The sequence below is a fragment of the Pezoporus occidentalis genome, unplaced genomic scaffold (assembly GCF_034315485.1).
Source record: "Pezoporus occidentalis ecotype Australia unplaced genomic scaffold, CSIRO_AGI_Poc_V1 ctg245, whole genome shotgun sequence".
In the NCBI taxonomy this organism is placed as follows: domain Eukaryota; kingdom Metazoa; phylum Chordata; class Aves; order Psittaciformes; family Psittacidae; genus Pezoporus; species Pezoporus occidentalis.
In genome coordinates this window covers 754,015-775,264 of record NW_026914340.1, presented here as the reverse complement: position 1 = coordinate 775,264, position 21,250 = coordinate 754,015, and the positions used below count along the sequence as shown (strand labels likewise).

Here is a 21,250-nt window from a genome sequence, read left to right as displayed (position 1 = left end):
TTTTCACAAGCAGGAAAAATGTGCTCGTCAAATATTCATTGAGTTGGATGGAAGTTTCCGATGTTGTTCAGCTGCGATAGGAAACCACAGCGATTTGATCTTTGCCTTGTCCAGATAGCTGTAGGATTCTTACTTTTAGAAGTAGTAGTTGTGTCGATATATGTTTAAATGACTGCTGTGATGGAGTGGCAAGCTCTGCCTGTGCTTCCAGTTGAGATCCTGATGACTGAAAATTCGTTGAAAACAACTGTAGCAGTAATGAAACCAGGAGCATGAAACAGAGCTGTGCTCAAGAGAGGACTTTCACAGGTTTGAGGCTGAGCTGCAGTGACTGAAACTGGGACTTGACAGAACAGCTCTGCTGATACAATGATTAGATGCAGTTCTGTTTTCTGTCCCCTTTGCCAGCCCTGTCCCCCTTTCTGCATGATTGCTGTTGAATCTCTGTGTTCTGAAAGCTAATCTTAACCAAAACCCAGAAAAGGTTCTTTGAGGGCTGGTTCCTTGAACTGACTCACTGTCAGTGACAGTGCTTGCAAAAGGTGTGGTTGGAGAGGAGGAAGACGAGACTCTTGACAATAACTGTTAGACTGGCTCAATAGTGTTGTCAAAGCACATCCTACGTGGTGGGAAGTTGTTTTGTTTGACCTCTGAATAGAGCTCGGTTTCCATTGCATTCACTTTGGTTTTAGTAAAGTAACTTTTTGGAAACATTTGCTTAATGTCTCCTAACCTCAGCATCTGTTAATTTTGCTAATTCCTATTCATTTTGGTGATCTTAAGAAAACCCATTTTTCTGTATTCTGGGTGGCAGTGCTGTATGGGTTTTAGTGTTGTTGCTGGGAAGCTACAGTGAAAGCTCTACAGGGTTTTTTTTAAGGTTCTGTGTTATGTTTGAACATCAGATTCTAAGCTCCATTTGTCATTGATGCGATATTATGAATGTTTTGTTTGAACAACAGTTGCATGAAGCCCGTGTTTTACGTTGGTGGTTATAAATTAACACAGGGATAAGTGAGTAAAAGAGGAATATCCCCCTAGCCCCATTTGTACCCGCAATATGTTGGTTTCCTTTTTTCCTTCACGCGAGTTTCCATGTGTATTCTAACCTATGTCCAGTCATCTTACTGGCAAATTTCCCCTTGTAGTGTGGGAGTGGGTGCGTTCGTGTATCCCTCTCCTTACTTGAGGTATATGTATAAAGCAGAAGGTGCTTGCCATTGTACTACGAATCTTCCAGTCATGTAGTGTTCTGGTTCTTCTATCTAAGACCTTACATCACCTGCTAGGCATTTCAAGATGTTTTTATTGTCTGATCAGTGGCTGGGCTCCCGAGGATTACTTTATTTGCCAGTCATCTCTGCCTGCTTGTTTGCCAGGATGGAAGTGCAAGATCCATATTGTACTTCTCGGAATAGGGAGCCCTTTCCAAGCTGAGAATTCCTGGCTGCCAGCAGTCTGGAGCTGGCCGGATCAGGTGTTGCAGCTCTGTCCTTAATGCCCCTGGGTACTCACTTCAAACTTAATGCAGGGTGGAGTTGAAAGGTTTTGTGGTGTGGAGATCTGCCTCTTTGCCATCTCTTGGCTGTGCTGTGAAAGCCAAGCCTTTTGGGTTCCTGAGATTACTCAGTTAAAGGTTTGCTTCTCTTTTGGCTATTTTCCTAATACAGAGGTGGTTTAGAGAGAGTCGGGAGAGTTCCATTAAGGTGTTTCTCTGGATATTTGCTATGGACTTTGAAAGAATTTGGTGAACTTGGGATCAGGCTTCAGGAGGATGCATCCTTTTTTGGCTGTGTAGTGCTCTGTATCTAGGTGCCAGTCTGCCATGGAGCTGGCTTTTGGTAGGTGCACCAGTACTTTAATTCAGGCTGTTTTCAGGTTCTGTTTGTAGAGAGAAGAGAGACTTGTGACGGGCATTTACAATATTGAGCTATAACTGAAGAAAACCCTTTTGTGGCATATTCTGATCCCTGTAGTATTCAGTGTATGGCATGGAAGTGGCATTGAAGCAGAAAATGCATAGCCATATTATTTTTAGGGTTCTCTCACCTTTCATAGTTGTGTGTTTTGGAAACAAGGCAAAGTGATGCTTCCAACTCAGCAGTGTGTTTGGTATTTAATTCATGGAGATGCAGCTGAGTAAGGTCTGAGTTGCCCAGATTTTTAGGAATGATTTATTAAGCCCTTTTTTTCTTTCGCAAGATGCTCTTTCTATTCTCGTGACAGCCTCTCATAGGAAATTATTCAGCACACTGCCTGTGTGCCTAATACTGGAACAGAAGTGCTCTTCAATATGCAAAAGAAAGAAGGTGCAAAAAGACAATGTCTTTGGCTGACAGCAAAAGATGTCACTAGTAATAATAGCTGTGAAAAGATAAGAAGGTGTGAATTTTTGTCTTGGTGGAGGTGTATTTTGAGTAGAACTATGTCCTCTTTAATGTTCTGGTCAGCTGTCCTCATCCATTTGCATGTATTGGAATGTGAAGTTGCCAACTGAATTTAATTTGAATGGAAAGAAAGTCATCTTTATTCATGAGTTTTTATAAGCAGAAACATTGTTTTATTGAAAGTCAGCTGTCTCACATGCAAGTTCTATTACTGGTTTCATGCTAGTCTACACTAAGGAAATGCTTCTGAAAAAGAAACAAACCAGATTTCCCCCTTTCTCCTGTCATTCAGTGGGCAGAAGTTCATCAGGAGAAAGGTAATACCACAGACGGTAGCAAGGATCTTTTAACTAGGTAACCTCACAGTAAGGTAAAACTTGATAAATAGATGTTGTTTCTGCTCATTTATAGGTTCAGAGCTGAACAGTAAAAAGTGAAACCACACTTTTTCAGAGAGAGGAATAAAACCTTCATTTAGAAGCACACACAATTAAAGCTACTTCTGTAATACAGGCAGGAAACAGGAATTTGTTCAGAAGTGTGCACTAGTTAATTCAAAGTAGGCAAATACGTGGTTTGCTTCCCAGGCTAGAGGAAACGGTGTTCTTTATCCCGTGAACACCAAACTGAACAGATTTGGGAGATACAATAGAAGCATGGCTACATGTTAAAATTGAAAGTATACATGCTAAATATATATACTATATATTGATCGATTGATTGTTGGCTTGGTTTCGCAGGCAAAGATTTGGGAAGGGCTTACCTGTGCTTCCTACAAGTGTGATGAGGACTAAAAGGGCAGTGTGGGACTATATATTTATAGATACTAAATATATATATATACTAATTATTTCCCTCTGTTGGAAAGCTGATCTGTGTGTATACATTTCAGACTAGAGAAAAACTTGGTATGAAGTAAATGGATTTCTTTGACATTATTGATGCCCATACAGGAAGGAAAGTTACGTTTCTGTGTGTCCTGGAATCTTCTGGAAAGCTCCTGGGCTCAGTAACTCCAACTGTTGTAGTCGCTTCCATAGCAAGTCTTATGTGTAAGAATTTTGCTACATCCAGAGGCTGGCATTTCTTCCCTTAGGATGTTCACTAACCATTTTGCACTACTCGGTACTTCGCTATGCATCCGAGGTGCTCACTGCAATCTGTCTGCTGCTCACCGAAACCTGGTTGCTCAGGATTCTGGATCTTGGATTGCCTCACACTGTGCTGTTGATTGTCGTGGTTGATAGGAAAAATGATTTTTATTACATGGATCTTTGTTTTCCACGGAGAGCTGCTTTGCAATAGCTGTCAACTTTTAAACCACAAGTCTCTAGACCCCTGCAGGCCTGCAGTACTTTTGCACTGGGAGGATTATTTGAGAGTGCCTTTAAAAATCTAGTATCACTGCTGTTTTCTTACCCGCTGCGTGGAGAACAGCCGTGTAACATGCTGTGTAGTTACCCCAGATTATTGGGATTTGCTGGTAATCAAGATGATTCCATGATCTGCGTCTATTGCAAGTAGCAGTGCGATGCTTCCTTCACTGGTTCTTTCCAGAGATTTTTTTGTTGTGGGATACTGCTTAGTAGGAGATGAATTCTGTGTTGGAGAGAAAAGGCATTGAGGACTGTAACTCAGCAGGGGTGGCAGGCTGACAACTTCCTCAGCCCAGAAGGATTTGGGAATTAAAAGATTGCTGTCCAAGTTTCAATCTCCATCTCGGACTATTGCGCCTGTTATTCCTAAAGTCTGTCTTAGACCCGTGGCTGTTTTGGAGCTCAGGGCTCCTCTTTCTCTACAATTAAATCCATCTCCAAAAGACAGGTTCAGCATGGTATCCTACCAGAAATGGAAAGGAATCCTGTAAATGGCAATCTGCAGAGGCAGTGCTAGCGTTGCAGCAAGGGGTTTTGTGCTGTTATGGGTATGATGAGTTAACTTGCTGAACCCAGCCCTTTTTAATGCAAACTATAATATATGAAGCATACTGAACTCTATTTGATGTAAATATTTAGCCAAGTAATTGAATTGCTCCTAGTAAAATGAAATAAATTGGATTTTTACAGTTAAAATGCATTGTAGGCTTTCTTCCTGGGTGAACGAAGTCCTGGAATCCAGATGTTAAAACACTTTGGTTTTTTATTAGTCCTTGTTATTAGATATGAAGAAAATGAGGGGAAAAAGCAGCTTTCCTTTATCTCTGTAGCACAGCAGATTATCCTTCAGCCAGTGTGAAGGGCCATAGGCCAGATGGCTTTTATTCCTGATGACTTTCCACTGGAACAAAGGTGCCATGGTAGCCGGACCAGTGTAGTTGTCATGATACAGTAATTCCAGTCAGGTTTTCCATGGGCAAAAAACACATTCTTTTTCTTTTTTTTTACTTAATGTTAGGTATATGACTTTTTTTTTAATAAATTCACCTTTAAATGGCATCATTTATCACTGCAGAGAATGTGAGTTTTCTGTTTTTCCCCAGTATTCCTTTGAAAGGTTTATAAATAGGATTTCGAAAGGGCATCTTTATTCCAAATAGGAAGTGAAACGAACACTTCCAGCCTGATTTCACTCTGTCAGTCTTTCCCAACTTGTGAAAGGTCCTTGTTGCTAAAAATGGCTCCTAATTTTCTTACGTAGGAAACGCAGTGCTCTTTTCAGTTCTGTTTTGGAATTCAGTGGCTGTTTCACTTTATGTTCATTGAAAATTGTATATCAGAGTAGCATAGCGGATATCAAAAGTGCTGAAATCCAGGTAGCTCATGGAGCATGTGCTTGTACCGGAGAGTGCATAATCTTGCTGTGTAACAGTGCAAGATGCAGGAGGAACCCATAGAAAGGAGCTTCAGAAGACTAGCACTATAATGTATATTTAACACAATACACTGACAAATTAGCAGTGGGCTAAGTTAAGAAGTCTGTGCTGCAGAAGAAAGGCAGAATGCAGTTTGAATTGAAGGGGGTAGCATCTTCAGACAGAAAAGTTTCAGTTTTGATGTTACCTAAATGTAACTAAAAAATACACAACATTCATAGATGAGATTTAATCACACGTTTTAAGTTGAGCTAAGCCACTTTGCCTGAGGCTTCTTTTGGCACAATAGGGAAGCAGCAGGTACATTTGTGAGAAGGCATTACGCAGCATGCCTGTTGTATATGAGAGAAAGAAGGATGAATGCGAAATAAAACAGTAAGGATAGGAAATACGTTTGTGAATTTGCCTTTTGCCATGCTTAATAAAATGTTTAGAGGGAATTTCTCGGTTCAGTGTCGTTGATTTTTTTGCAGAAACATCAGGTAGACAATTTCTCTATGGGAAAGAATCTCAATAGTAATGTCAGCTGCCACGTAGAGTTTATCTTGCTTGTAACACAGTGCAGTCGGTCAAGAGTTTAAGTCTTCTGGCACAACACTGGATAAAGTATTTCCCCTTGTAGGTACCTTTGTCCAGGTAAACTAAGTTCTGTTCATGTCAACTACAACAGCAAACAGGCAGCTAACTCTGCTAAATTATGGTGAAAGTCGGTGTATTGAGTTTACCTTGTCACAGAAAAGCTGTTTAGAAAGAGCACTGAATCTTAGGTAGCCTTTAAATTGCTCTTAGAGAAGAGACCACCCTCTGTAAGTAGTCCTACACTTGAACCGCTGCATATGAAATACAGTGCTTATTCCTCATGAGCAATCAGTCAGACCCGAGTGTTTCACTTCTGAGCTGACTCCGAGGTATCGGAGGGGTTGATTTGTTCGTTTCCATTGTGACATGAGTTGTCTGTGAGGAATAAATATGTACTGTGAGGAGATAAATAACTGGAGCATGGAGAAAAGGCAGCCCAGGCGTGAAGCTCATTTTTTGGCTCACTAACCTGTTCAGCGTCTTGAAACCACCTTCTTCTCTTGGGCAAGCCAGGAAACTTGCAAAGTGACAAGCAGCAGTGAAGGGCGTCTGGATGAAACCTTTTCTGAGTCAGACAGCACGGGTTGTGGTCACGTAGTGTGAAGATGTGATGGGGTTAAAACTAAGAACAATAACTCTTCATCAGGGCTAAATCCAAAACAATTTAAAAGATCTTAAAAGTCTAAAATACCTTAAATCAAGTGGTAAGAAAAACCCCCAAAAGGGTTATGGATAAAAACATGGTCACATTTTTCATTTCAAGTGGGTTTGTGCTCAGCTCTTAAAGGTAACAGGTTCTTTTGGTCATAGCCCTGGTCACTTAATTTGTGCACAGAGGAGATAGTGTTGCATTTGTAAATGAATAATTAAAGTCTCCCTCTCTAAGATAACCGTGTGGCTTTGGACATCGCTGCCTAATTCAGCAGTGTGATGTGGAGGGTGAGAGCTCCCAAAATAACTGACTGGATATTCAGTATAATTGGGGGGCTAGATCCATATTAAAAACATGAAATGCTTTTTAATTTAATATTAATATTTAATGTTTGAAACATCCAATGCTTTTAATGTGCCTGGGGGTGTTATTTTGGTGATTCGTGTTTAACGATGCCGTTATTTTCTGACGAGTTTGAAACATCTTTTGGAAAAGAGAAACTCTTTAATAACAGGGGAGTTATTATCCGAAAGAAGATGCTAATTTGGTGCTTGAGATGAGGCGATGGTAAGTTTCTGTGTTCTAATAATTCTAATCCTAGCGACGATGCTGATAGAAGAGAATTAGAGTGATGTTAATGTAATACCTCTGTGATGACTATAACTTTTCCATAGCCAGCAATTCAATTAGCCTTAATAACTTTGCAGGAAGACATTTGGTCTTTTAGTATGCCTAAAACTGGGTTATGTTATTGCGAATTTCAAACGTTCGTTGCTGTTTTTCTTAAGAACTGAGGGTAATGATCAAGTTTATCAGTTGAACGGTTGAATTTGAAATATGACTTCGAGGAACTGTTGCCTTTCTGCTGGTTTATGATTGTAGGAGAAACCACTGGGAACCTCTGAGAGTGAGTTTTCAGAATGCTTTTCATGGTGCGATCAGTGCTCAAACTGATCAGAATTTATGACACTGTGTTTTGCATCAAAATAATTCTGGTGCTCCCTGTGGCACAGTTGTATTTTACATGCAGAAAAGAACTTCCTTTTTCCCTGCCTGCGAAGCAGAACTGCTCGGTGCTTCAACTGTGAGAAACTAATGGAAGGCCTAATGTGATGCGTAAAATCTTTATTCATAGCTGGGAATCCGTACGCATTCACATGTGGAAAATGCAAGTCCAATTTGATTTATTTTGATTTTTTTTTCCTTCCGGCTTTATAATGGTAACACATTAAAGGATTTTAACTTAATAATATCCTTAATCTGTGAACAGGCATTCTAGAAGTCTTTACGTGGATGCAAATTGATATGGAAATGTAATTTTCAAGTCCTGTGTTCACACTGAATGGCATAAATAATGAAGTAGGCTCGCTGCAGCTAGAGTTTCATCCTTTTTGTAAGGTACCAGCCAATGCTTTTTTTTTTTTTTTACACTCCAGAAAGATGTCATCAGATACTGTGTTTCCATAAGGAATTATGCAGTTTGCACACAGTGTCTTTTTTAACTAATTAGGACCCAGGAAGCACTCCAGAGAAACCCCCAAAACATTGTGTTTTCAAGTTACTTCGAGGTTGTGGTTCAGCTCCTTGAGCCCACATTGGGATAGGTCAAAGCAGCCTTGATTGCTGGACAGTGTAAGCATAAAACCCCCTTAAACCTACAGCTTTGAACGATCAAACGTGAAAACAAGTGATAAATGCTCCATCCCTGGCAGTGTTCACGCTTCAACAGAGCTTTGGGTGACATGGTCTGGTGTGAGGCAGGGGGTTGGAACTGAATGATCTTGCAGTCCTTTCCAACCCAACCCGGCCTGGGATTCTGTGGTGCTCTGAATACCACAAAGTGTGCCTTTCGTTGAAGTTGTTGCCCAGTTAATGTATCCTGTTAAAAGAAAGCATTCACTGTCCTTTATTGATTATTCTTATCAAAGAACGACTGGAATTCAGTTCAGTCTCCTCACAAAGCAGTGGTGATGATGAGTTCAGGCCCAGTGCTCCAAGAATAAAGCAGTTGTCCTCATGGATCAGTTTCTGTCATCCCACTTTATCTGCCTGCTCTTCCTCATGTGTCTTCACAGTTCCTTCCTCCTGCCTTTTCTGCTGCTGCCGCTGTCTTTGATAGGCGTTGCAGAAGAGTGAAGATTTTTCTGCTCTTAGCTCAGTCTCTAGGCTCATTTGGGTTAGAATCAATAATTCAAAGAACACTGGATGTTGTTCCACTGGCTCCAGACATTCCCCGTTGTCCATATGCAGCCTTGGGAGGGGAAGGAGCCTGCCTACTGGCAGCAGAACCTTGGGAGACTTCATAGACTCATAGAATCATAGAATCGTTAGGGTTGGAAAGGACCTTAACATCATCTAGTTCCATCCTAGTTCATCTTTTCCATCTAGTTCATCTGTTAAACCTTGGGGTCACAAATGAGTATATGCAAACAGAGGCTTTTGGCCCATCACAGAGCTTTCCTGTATTTAGGAAGGCTCCATGAAAATGGAAAATGGACAACGGACCACCGCTGAACGAGCACCTGACACGTGCCAGATGTTCCCCTCTTCATCATGGAGCACTAGTGCTTTTGAAGAACTAAAGTAAAGAACACCGATAGAGCGGTGAGGTTTCTTCCTTCAGTTCGTGCTTGGTCATGGCTTATTTTGTGTTGAAACACAGCACCTAACAAAAAGGGTAAGGCAGTTGCCATAAAGTTCAGCTGTAACAAGTGATTTCAATGAAATTGCGGGCAACTCCAAGCAGATTCCTGGAGGGAATATCAGGTAATCTTAGTAGGATGTGCAGCCAACGTCTTCTGTGAACAAAGGGATTTTTCCTACCCCTATTTATTCATAATAGTAAAGGAGTTTTGGCTTCCTTTCCGTTCTGGTGCAGAATAGAATTGCACTTTCCTCCCCGTGTTGCTCTGCTTGGTGCAGCAGGACAGCTCCATCCTAAAGGACTGGTGAGGAGCTCTCTATGGAGTTCTGTGTTTCTTCTCTACTGTCTGAGATTGAAGGTATTGGAGGCGTGCTCCTCCCTGCTGTACTGTTTGTTCTGGCCCTCTTCAGCAGTTATACTGTGTTATGGTTCATGTTCTGTCTTGGACTTTAGTGGGTTGGAAGGTAAAGGTCACATTTGGAAGGTTTCCAGTTGTTTCTGGCTTTGCCTCCAGTTCTGCAGAAGACGGTGTTCCCAGCCTAACCCTGTTGAGAATTGCTCATGCTTTTCCCAGTTTCCTGATAGGATCTAACAAAAGAAGGAAGGCTTTTACTCCAGCTTGATTTTGCCTAAGTAGAGGCTCAGTTTTGTCCTTTTGGGACATCTTTGGTTGCTATTCTGGCGTTTCCTCAGTCAGTTTGTCAGGATGGGTAGTTCAGAGGTATCGGAAGGCTCCTTTCTGTGTGAAAACGGTCAGGCTTCTAGGCACAATGTTATGCGATCGCTTCTGCTCAGAGGTAAAAAGTGAAGCAAATCCTCAGTTTCAGGTAGGTCTGGGTGTCCAGCTCAAAATAGAAGTGTGGATCTGGCCCATTCCGTAGAAGGATTGGGGAAGGTTTCTTTTCCAGTTCTTAAAACCCACCTGTATGCTTATTTATGGGCAGCACCACAAGCACAAATGTTCCCTGGCCTCCCGCAGCACAAACTGAGGAGGTTGTGGAGCTGCCTGTGTGTCTCAGCCAGCATTTTGACACAGATGCACGAGTCCAGTTTACAAAGGGCATCTGTAGACTGATTTCACTGGGAAGGCTCGTGGGGCAGTAATTCACAGTTCAGCCCTCTGTTCAAAGCAGGACTAACATTACAGTTGGATTCTAGAACTGATCTAGGCAATCTGTTTCAGTGATAAGCCCCTCCTAGTCCGGGATATTTTTCCCCTCATCTCCAACTGGAATTTTCCTTGTTGCTACTTTGGACTGGTACCTCTTGTCCTTTCGTATCTGTATTGCAGCTCTGAGAATGCAGAAGCTGTTGCCAAATGTTCTTTAATCCCACTCCTTTTTACGTGGTGAAAGATGTTGTCGCGCAGCATTGTGCTCCTAAAGTGAAGTGCCAAGATCTTGGCAAATGGAATGCATAAATCTGATAAATCTTCATAAATCTTTTGTAAATAGAAAAAGTTCAACCCCCACAATGGGATTTATGATAGCGAGTAGAGACTAGCAAAAACGGCAGGAAGGAGGGATGTGTGAAATCCTGGCTTTCATCCAGATGAATACAGCCACTTTCAGTCCTGGAAGATGCATATCTGTGTGTTGAGGCCCCCCAAAACCACTTTAATGTTAAGGTGTCTTGTTACTTCAAGGTCCTCCTCTCCCTGTTTGGAATGCAGGTTTGAGACATGTCTGATGTAGCAGGCTATACTGTTTATGAATTGATCAGCACACTATTAATAAACCAAATAACAGATTGATTATCTAATAAATATACCACTATGAATCACAGTTCCGTAATGCCTTACACTATTGTTAATTGCAACCATATATTGAGTTCTGTCCCTTTTTCTTACAAACTGCACCCAAATGTTGTTGAAGTATAGATCTATAGCACTTCAGTTTAACCTCTCACACAAACTTGCAACTCTGTTGCCTTCCAACACCTCACATCAAGCCTTTCTGGGTTGCCAGAGGTAGCCAAACCTCCAACCCCTTCCAGGAAGGATGCTCTTGGCTTCTTTCCAGTGTGCTCTATCAAAACTCAGCCTTGGCATCTGGTGATAATCCCTCCATCGTCTGCAGAGATCCTGCCTTGTTACGGATCCTCCCTTAGGTTAGGACCAGTTACATTTCTGTTCTTTGGAAAGAGGATTAAACATTAACTCAAATTTAAGGGGTGTGGGGTTTTTAGTTGTGTCTTGCACATATATTTGGAACCTCAGTAGTATTTATTAATGATCAATTCTGATAATATAACTTTTACGAGTTAAACTTTCACGAGACTTCTGAAAATGTGTTTCCTTCTGTTTCTTTTAGTATCTCCTGAAGCAATCGGATTCCTGTCTGCCGTCGGGGTGTTCATTGTTCTCATGTTGCTGCTTTTTCTATATATCAATAAGAAGATGTGTTTTGAAAATGTCAGTGGTTTCCCAGATCTTGATTCGGGATACACTACAAGAAAGAACTCACAAGAGAAACTTTGTAAGTATCTGAAATGCAGTGTACTAACCTTAATTTTGAGAACCCATTATTACAAGGATGTGTAGAAATACACAATCACTTGACTCAAGTGATAAACACATGGAATGTTGACTTTTCCTGTGAGTGCAGTATGTGGGAAAGGCAGAAACCACAGAAATTCGACGGCTCTGTAACCAAAGAGTTGGCATTTAGGTATGGGAAGCTACTTCTCTTGCACTATGAGAAGGCTCTTGAATGGATTTTAAGCATTCCCTAATGGGATACAATTAAATCTTCTCGAGTACATTTGTGAATGGGATTATTTGTTTTTCACTCAGCCTGTTCAAAGCCTTCAGCAACCTATTGGAGAAGGCCTTGCATTTACTCCCCTGGAAAACTGGAGAGGTTTTCTTCCCCTTTACCTCTTTAAAAGGAGCAGTTATATATTTTCAGGTTTTTTGGAGGCGAAGTTCCCCTCCCCCCCAAAAAAATGAAGTCTTCATGTTCCAAAAGATCTTACCTTATGTATCCTTAACCAAAGACAACGGGTATTTGGGGGCGAAGAAGTTTCCATAATGCGTGTTTTAGGGCAGCTATCATGTGAAAAGCTTGGTTTAGTGTGACACTGATGAAAGGACATAATATAAATGTCTCACAACTTCTTCCTTGCAGGTTAGAATTAAACCCCCATATTTCCACCTCACACAGTTGTCTTATTTATGAAAGTAATGAATTCTGTAATGGCTAGTTGGTGCTGCAGTCGATGAATGACTATGGTTTTGCTGGTTCATTTCAAGACACTTAGCTGCTTTCTTATTATTTTCAATGGATATTGAGTGGAAACAGCAAAGCTGCAGCTTCCTCTGGTAAATGTGTGGAGTTTGAGATGGGAGCAGCACATAGCTCTGAAGTTGGAGAAACGGAGCTGATCCGTTTGTGAAGCGGAGAACCTTTCGGGATCCGAAGTTGCTGCTGAACAGGTTGGACAGATGGCGTTTTTCAGGCACCTCCACCAAAATCTGAGCCTCCCCTCTGTGTCTTCTCTGGTGGACACGCTCAGCAGTGCTGTGGATGATCTGACCAGCGCTGTGGGAGAGGTCGGCTACAGTGTAGCCGATTCGGTAACAGAGCAAGTGACAAACATGCTGAATGGCCTTCGTGCAGAAGGTGACAGCTCCAGAGCGCAGAACGATAAACCTGTGGAAGGCAGAGAGGAACATACGCCATCATTAACTCAGGAAAGTCATGTGAAAGCCAAGAGAGGTACTGCAGAGCACAGAGAGACTCATTATTGTAATTCATTAGGTCCTGTACAAAACGGTACAGGTCAGGATGGAGTATCTGACCGTGGCACGGACAAAAACCAGCGCGAGTCAAAAGGCACAGATAGCGATAATGGTTTAAGTGACACCGAAGTCACTCAGGATTTGAAGACTGTAGGAGGACCTCTTAAAAGGGAAGCGGTAGGAGGAAAGGAGTGTTTTGTAAATGATAAGTACTTAAAGGATAATAACCTGAAAAACAATCAGTTTACTACGGAACAACCCATTGAGGAACAAGGTAATTCCCTGCGTGCAGCACCAGGTAATTCTCAGAATCACTTGAACAGAAAAGTCAAAGCACGGTCACCTGGAGCGGATGCTGAGGCTTCTGACAAAGTGCACGCTATGAATGTTCCACAGGATTCAGAAACAAAACTTGAAGTACAGAAGCCGCAATCAGCCGACTCCAGCTTGACGAAGATGAACGATGAGCACCCCAGTGGCATTAATGAAGTCAAAGGAAAGAAACCTGAAGCCTTTTTGGGTAGAAAAGGAAAATCCCTGTCGAAGGGTGAAGACGGTGTGGGAACCCCAATTGCAGAAGTGGGTCAAAAGAAAAACTCAAAGAAATCAGGCAGAGAGCTGTGTAATAAGAAGACAGCAGGAAAAGGTGAGGAGCCCCTCAGCAAACTGCATTCTTCAGCCTTTCCTGAAACTTCTGATACTTACTACTTTCTTCCCCTGCTTCACACATCTAATAATAGTGCTTCCTGTGGATGAATGCAGGCTGTTTCGTCAGGACTTCTTTCTCTAATTATATTGCTATTTCTTGGAAGTTCACTACTTTTTAAAGTATGATTTAAGGGAGCTGGTTAATAAATGCCTTTCCTATGTTCTAACTCTTCTACATACAGTTTTTCTCACTTTCTCTGCAGTGCCTTGTGTGGTTTCTTGTGAAAACTAAGGATTAATACTGGAAATGAGCACTTGTTCTGTGAAAGTGGGTTTCATGTTGTGTATTTTAAAAGCATTGCAAAAGAAAGAACTTCTGTTGCATGGACGTTGTGGTAGATGTGCAGAATGTATTTTGGGGATATGCAAGGTAATGATTCCAAGACACAAAACTCAGTGAGAAGAGGCAATTAAGTGATTTTAAGTATAGAAAGACTGGAATGAGGCTTGTCTTAAAGTTGCAGTCTTGCACAGAAAACCCGTGTGTTGTCGATACGGATGCTGTGCACCTTGGCTTCAGCATCCAGTCTTAAACAGTATGACAATGGAATTGCAGTAGTAGTTTGTAAGTAACAAGTACAACCTTGCATTTTTACACAGTCGTTGTGCAGGCCGTGCAGTGAAGATTTAGAAAGCAGCACAGGCTTTTCCAGCGATGCTGTCTCTGTGGAGGAGTAACTGGTTTTGTAATACAAAGGGGGTTTTAATTTGATTTAAGAGGTGGTTTCTGTGTTTGTGTGATAAACTGGGATCTGATCTGTTATTTCTTCATGTAATACATTATTTGTGAAGTATGTTTTTTCCTTGTGTGGTTCAGAAACCGGGGGTTGGACTAAATGACCTTGAAGGTCCCTTCCCATCCAAGATATTCTATGATTCTGTATTCTCTTATCAAAAATGGCATTTGGCATCCCATAATAAGCAAACGAATAGCTTTCAGTAGGTTAATAATTACCTATGACCTGCGTTAGCCAAGTAAAGGGAAGGTTTTACCAACACCACGAGTTCTCTTAGGCAAGTTTCCAGCTAAGATGACAAACTCAAAAGACAAGTGGGGAGGTGTAAAACCCTGAGGGTTTTTTTTAGTCTGCAGGGAGCTGTTTTTCCCGAAGAGACAGATTTATATTGTTCGTTTAAAACCTGCTTGCATGGATAGCTTGTGTTTTAGCTTTAGTGTGGTTGAAGTTAAGGTGTGGCTCAGGACTGGGAATGACAGCGTGCATCCTTCTTCCTGTTTCATGCTAGGAACTGGAGAAAAAAGACCTGGTGTCACGGAGAACTTCTGGATGCTTACAAATGTCAGTGTATTATTAGAGACAGGACTTCCAGCACTTCCTTCAGACATGTTGCTGCCCTGTTCTGCACCATTCCATTCTTTATGCAGGCTGATTCACGAACCTGATTTCCTATTTGTGAATGCATCTTTTTGTCACGATAAATAATGCATCTAATAGTGATGGCACTAGATTTTATTCCTGCTACGCCCTGCTTTAATTACACTTGTGGAAATCTGTGGAAGTTTCCTAGGTGGCAGGTTTCAACCTGTTGAGGGCCTTACGAGAGAGAGGATTTTACTCTTGTACCAGCAAAGGAGGCTTCTTTCTCTGGGCAGCTTCTTTCAATGAATCTGATAGCCAGAGGATATATCCTGCTTGGTGTGATATTTTCAGTAAGTGATCAGCGAAACTGAACGTGCTTTGTAGTCATCCATGCAATGGGAAGAACCATATCGGTTATGCTTGAATTCAAGTTGAAAGATGTAGCTGCTCTGTTAAGTCACCAGTTTTCCTATAAAGACTAAATCAGGATTACAAACACATTGCCTGCGGAACTGGTAGCACCATCTGCAGTTGAGGTTTCCTGACGCTTTCCGTTTCAAGACTGTCTTTTCAGTTCCCTGAAACTATTTGCCAAACCCGAAACGCTTGGGATGAAGTTTGGCATGCTTTCTGTCTGAGAGCCTTTCGGTGGCGGAGTTTTTTGTTTGCAAATCTGTTTCCAGGAGTAGACTATGGGATAGACATGCTGGTTATCAGTGTAAGAAGTAAGTAGCTTTCACGTCCGCTTCACTAAGATGCTGTGGCACCTTTGTATATTGGAATGTGTACTTGAAATGCGGGAGAGCGCTTTTCCTGTGTCAGAGATGCCCATGTTCTCCTGTGGAACAAAATGTTCGCCCAAGCTGTAAATCTTTGGAAACATTGCTGTTTGAAAAGGCAGAGTAAACACTCGTTATAATTTGCTGATTATGTTCACTAGCTGTTCCATTGGCACTCATATGCATCACTGTAGGAGCGGAAGAACGGAGTAAAGTCTTCTCCTGCTTTATGATACTTAGGTCCTGTTCAAACTTCCAGTGTCCTTTAGTAGGGTTGAGAATAAACATGACTTACGTGAGGACAGAAACTTCCTGAACGAATGTGACCTGATGCAAGTGGTAGACTGGGATTTGACGTAGGCTGAGTGACAGCTAGGAAGAGAGCTGATAACATTATCTGAAGGTGGAGGGACTAAGGGTGAAGGACTAAGGTTACACGAGTAGCTGGTTTAGGTGCAAGTAAATACAATCTGTGATTGAATAGACAAGGAGAATAAAGAGGAAATCCCCATAAGAGACCTAAAGTGGATGCTTGGAGCAGGAGCCTGGACTGTGGGGCAAGGAGACACGAATTTAGGTTAAGGTTCTACTCAGATAAATGTGATTTTTCAGAACATGTCTTACCTAAGCTTGCAGCATAGGCTTTTCTTTGTGAGTGCAGGGGAGAAATAGACCTCAATGGGAAGTGGTTTTACTCGTCTCCTCTAGAGGCTTCCCTGAAAGTGGGAAGGATCTCTGACTAGGCGGCTGCCCGAGGTTAAGTTACTTAAATTTTAAATGGCTGAATTATGGACAAGCTGAATTCCTCCTTTACCTCAAATAGCCGAGCAGAAGAGTGAGACTGACTGGGCACGAAGGAGGAGACTAATGGGAGGGGAAATGCAGAACTGGAGCTAAGGACAGGGAGGGGGCAGGTGGCATAAAAGCAGGGAGTGGAGAAGGGGTTGAGCACGGCTGGATAACGTATTTGACAATATTCCCTTGCAGAATCAGGAGCTGAAACCCAGCATTATTGGCCTCTCAGAGCTCTGCTGGTAACGGAAATCCATTGACAAATCGTATAGTTGCAGAGGTTGGCTTTCAGGGTAGTGGTAATGCTGACCTTTAGTGCATTTACAGGAACTTGCTTTCATTCCTCTTAGCATTAGAGATGTACAGAACCTCTGCGTGGCATGTTAAAATTGGACAGCATCTGTTTGAGGTGTGGAAAAGGGAGGAGGAAACTTTCCTTTTACAGGAATAAAGCTGCAGCTGAGTCTTTGACTTGTGGGAGGAAGTCATGCTGGAGATGTAGCTGGAGAAAGTTGGCAGCAGGAGCAGGCATTATGGAGCGGGTATCAGAGAATTAACGAGATAGATCCCTCTGTGTAATTTTTGCTGTTGCCAGATGTCTGCAATGAGAATCTTCATTAATGTCAGTTATGGAACAAGTGGCTGTTTATTGTAAGTTAAATAATATCGTGCATGAAAACATCCTTCATGAGCATTTTCCCATTTGTTACTGTGAGTTTAAGCACTACTGACACAAATATCCTAAGATGACTTTGTAGGCTTCTTGTTGTCAATTGGTTTCATTTCTATGTTGCATGCTGGCAGCAAAAATCAGCTGGGAATGGAGGATCGGGAGCTGCCTTTTTGATACGTTAGATATCCAAATGTAATGTTGGGTAGTGTTGGATTTCCTTTACGTAAAATATTTTAAGCTTTTTCTTACTTAATGAAGGTCTTCAAGAACTTGAGTGTGTGCTGCCTTATGTAAATTGATCCATTTTCTCTTGAATAAGTTTTAGAATGGTTTTTTGGGGGCTTAATGAATTTTCAGTTTTTCTAGGAAAAAAAAATAGCTCTCACCGATTACAGAATCACATAATACTTGTAATTACAACAAGATGATCTTTAAAAAATATTAGAGAAATTTGAATTGAAATAGCATAAATATCTTCAGTTATAACCTTTGATGGTTATTTTCTTGTATTCTGTTTTGAGCTGTAGTCGATTTGCTTTATTTTATTCAAACAGACAACTCTTATATGAGTAAAGACCAGCATGGTTCATCATCTGAGAGTGAAGATGAAGCACTGGGTAAATATCATGAGGCCTTGTCTAGAACCCAGAGTTCCAGGCTGCCAGTGGTGGATGGCAGACAGCAAAAAAACTATGTATGGGAAACCAGACAAAAATATAGTCCCCTGTCCGCAGAATATGATGGATACAGTAGTGAAGCCTCAATAGATGAAGGTAAGAGTGATTTAAAAGCATTCCTTTTATTCCAAATTTCAGAATGATGTTCTGGATAAGTAAGTCACGTACAGCTTGACTTGTAAATGGTCAACGTCTGTAAGAAATATCCAGATACCTTTTATATTTGTGCATGCTCAAGACAAAGAAAAGAACGGCAGAGACTTGTGCACATTCATGCAAGTGATGCGGTACCTTGTTATATGAAGTTTTGTGCATTTTATCATCAGTAATTCTGTTTTGGGGGGAATTTAAAGCCGTTTTGATTTAGGAAGGCAATACGGCAACTCTTGATGAATTCTGTGGTATTATAAATACAAAGGCAACCTGTTACTCATCTCTTGATAAGCTGTCATCTCAGCAGAGTAACTGGAATTGGTTATTGGTTACGGTGCATATGGTCCTTGCAGTGTGCATTACTGAAATGTTCTCTATCTTTTCTTCTTTTGAAATCGCAGGAAGAAATTATCACAAATAGTAGATTAATATCTTTTTTCCATGGCATTAATAACTCTGGCTGTTTCCTTTGTGGTATATATTTCTTGATTTTAAGTTAGGGTGACAATCTGATATAGAGGCGAAGAATTCTGCTGTCGGTATTATGTCAATATGCTTTCTGTGCTTGAAAATATGTGAGAACTGTGTCTATGGCCATTTTCTAGGGTGAAAAGTGAGCTTTTGTTACATAAAAGATTCTGATATAGATGCTGTGTTATAGTAAGATATTTGTTGGTCTCCTTTTAATATGTTAAAATGCAAAGTTTTTTTACTAATTGATATTTTCATGTAACGTCATACACGTAATCCTTAGATATCTGTCCTCAGATGTTCTATACAGCCCGGAAGTGCTCGCAGATGTCCGAGTTTCTACTATGTGATGTAATTGAATAATATGAAAGTCTGTTTGCCACTGACATTTGAAATCAGTGCATGCTCATTCACACTTCCAAGTTAAGACTCAAAGGATGTGAAAGCCATGATTGAAGTAAGTTGCAGAGTCAGGGGATTATTTCCTGATCATCAGAAATACTGGTTCTTTCATTTGCTGTGATCTGATAGGAAGGCTTGGGAGTCTGAGTTCCAGCAAATAGGGAAGGAGATGCAGAAGTGGGAGCAGGTGGTAAGATCTGATCCTGGGACACTGTGATGGACCAGGACGGCAAGGAAGAGGGATAGCGAAAGTATCATGTTTGGGTTTTATATCTACTGAGAATACTAATAGGAAAGGTACTAATTTTTCTGTGGCTTATGTCGTGGCTCGGAAAGAATGGTGATGTGTGTTAACAGGAGATGGAAGACTCAACTGTATTTATTAGCAAATAATAACCAGATTGAAATGATACAAGAAGAGTACTTTCAGATACCCAGAATTGTGTATTTGTCTCTTTGCAGACTGTTGAGGCTGGTTGTTGAAATAGTCACAGAACAATTCCACGGTGGAAGGAGCATCTAATATTCCTCTTTCTGTTCCACAATTGCTCAGGTTTATTTTTTTTCCCCTACCTAGTTCATCATTTCAGGGAAAGGTTCCCAGTTCACCTGAGCTTTTTACTACGAGATACAAGCTCCAGAGCTATTGTGGTAGCCTGTATCCAGGTTTTTGGTTTGTTTTCATCATTTTCTTCCTTAGCATCCTCTCAGAAAATCAGAATTCATCGGTGATGACTTTCATCCTCTTCTGGGGAATTGGTGACATGTTTTAGTGGTGGACTTGGCAGTCCTAGGGTAAAGGTTGGACTTGATGATCTTAAGGTCCTTTCCAACCCAAACCATTCTATTATTCTATGTCATAGTTAGAATCCAAGACAAAAGGGCCCTGATGTCAAGTCCAGGTATTGCATCGGGAAAGTTACAACTGTTTCCCTTCTCCTCCTCTTTCATTTTGTCTTGTATTGCTAAAGATATCTGCTGCCAGCTGCTATCCCTTCTCAATGCTCTTTCCATTCAGGAAGCTGGCTGGATGTTAAACCCATTTTTATATATGCACACACACATATTCACTCTAAAATTAGTATGCAAATTAAATTTAGTATAATGAGAGAACATTCAGGGTTTGGAGAAAAGAAACCTTGCAAAGCAAAAACCATCAAAACATTCTAACTTAGAAACTTGTAAATTTTTAACCACATGCTTCTGCTTGCAAAATGCTTTACGAAGGTCAGTATTTTGCTTTTCCTGCCGCTTGCGAGAGCTTTCTCTTCCCATGTTTTACAAGGAGTGGAGAATCGGCAATGCTGTTTGATAGCCTGCAGTCATTCTGCAGAATGCTTGCAAATCAGAGCACTGATTTAGTCTCAGGTTTGTAATCCATTAATCTCGACAAAATTATGTCCAATGCGATTAAGGGGAGTTTGGTTGTCTTGGCTGCGGAAGCAGATGAGCAGCCTAGTATTTGTCACTCCTCAGTGACCTGAAGGTGGCACACTAGAATAATTAGTGCTAGTACTCTTTATGTTCCTAAATGATTTCAAACAGGAAAGAGGGAGTCTTTACACAATGGTAAAAATGTGTTAGAATAGAGGGAAAGGCGGAGTATGCCTTGTTATGTTATAACCGTTACAAAGGGAAAGCTGCCCAAACCAGAACTGTGATGAAAAGGGAAGGTGGAAACCATGTGAAGGAAACCTGCAGTCAGAACTAAATGAGGGACTGGCTGTCACTACCAAACAGTCCACCTATGTTCAGAAAAAGAGTTCACTCAACAACTGAGGTTAAAAACCTCTGATTCCAAAGGGAGAGCATCAATGCTATAGGTGTTTCCTAGGTGTAATTTTAAAACTCAAAGCTCCTTGAAGTTGCAGATAAAACCTGTAGAAGACTTGATGCCATAGGAATCCTAAGATCTTTCATGACATACTTGCCTTTATGACTGCTGAATTCTTTTTATAGGAAGTGTGAAGGCAAATGATAGAACCATTTCTTAGCTCTCTGTAGAGGAGGGGGAGCAAACTGTATTCCTCTGCACTTATTTCAGCTAAGAAACAATTGACAATACTTGTGACTTTGTGTGCTTCTATTTCCTCATATGCTTTAGCATTTCTACTTCCAAGACTTAAACGCTGCAGCTGTACTTCCCACTTAAGGCACTGATCATCCCGATGGTGAGCAGGGCTTGACAGCGTTACAGTGAAGCGATGAGAGGGCAGAATTCACTTTTGTCCATCTCTGTTTCCCCCCGCTCATTGCTAGTCAGTCAGCCTCTGATGGTATCACTAAGACTTCCACCAGAGGCAGAGTAATATGACTTCATTTCCAGAAAGAACTATGTTATTTTGTCCCCAATCTCTATCGCACGCTGTATCTTGCAACAATGTGCTGCGTTTTCAAAGGAGCCAGTGAGCAGTTTTACTAATAACTGTTTATTCTGCGCTTCTGTTTTCACCCTTTAAA

The 21,250-nt window shown here is 41.2% G+C and overlaps 1 protein-coding gene across 8 annotated transcripts in view; it reads left to right on the top strand.

Annotated features, from left to right (window-relative positions):
• Nucleotides 1-21,250, top strand: part of SYT14 (synaptotagmin 14) — a 75,899-nt gene that overhangs the window by 12,679 nt on the left and 41,970 nt on the right. For 3 of the 8 annotated variants that reach the window (XM_062622698.1, XM_062622699.1, XM_062622701.1), the window contains exons 3-5: nucleotides 11,387-11,551; nucleotides 12,203-13,462; nucleotides 17,642-17,860. In XM_062622698.1, the coding sequence (XP_062478682.1) occupies nucleotides 12,520-13,462; nucleotides 17,642-17,860 (1,162 nt within the window). In that variant the 5' untranslated portion in view covers nucleotides 11,387-11,551; nucleotides 12,203-12,519. The remainder of the gene's footprint in view (nucleotides 1-11,386; nucleotides 11,552-12,202; nucleotides 13,463-17,641; nucleotides 17,861-21,250) is intronic. The other 5 variants (XM_062622703.1, XM_062622704.1, XM_062622702.1 and 2 more) reach the window with 3 other exon arrangements.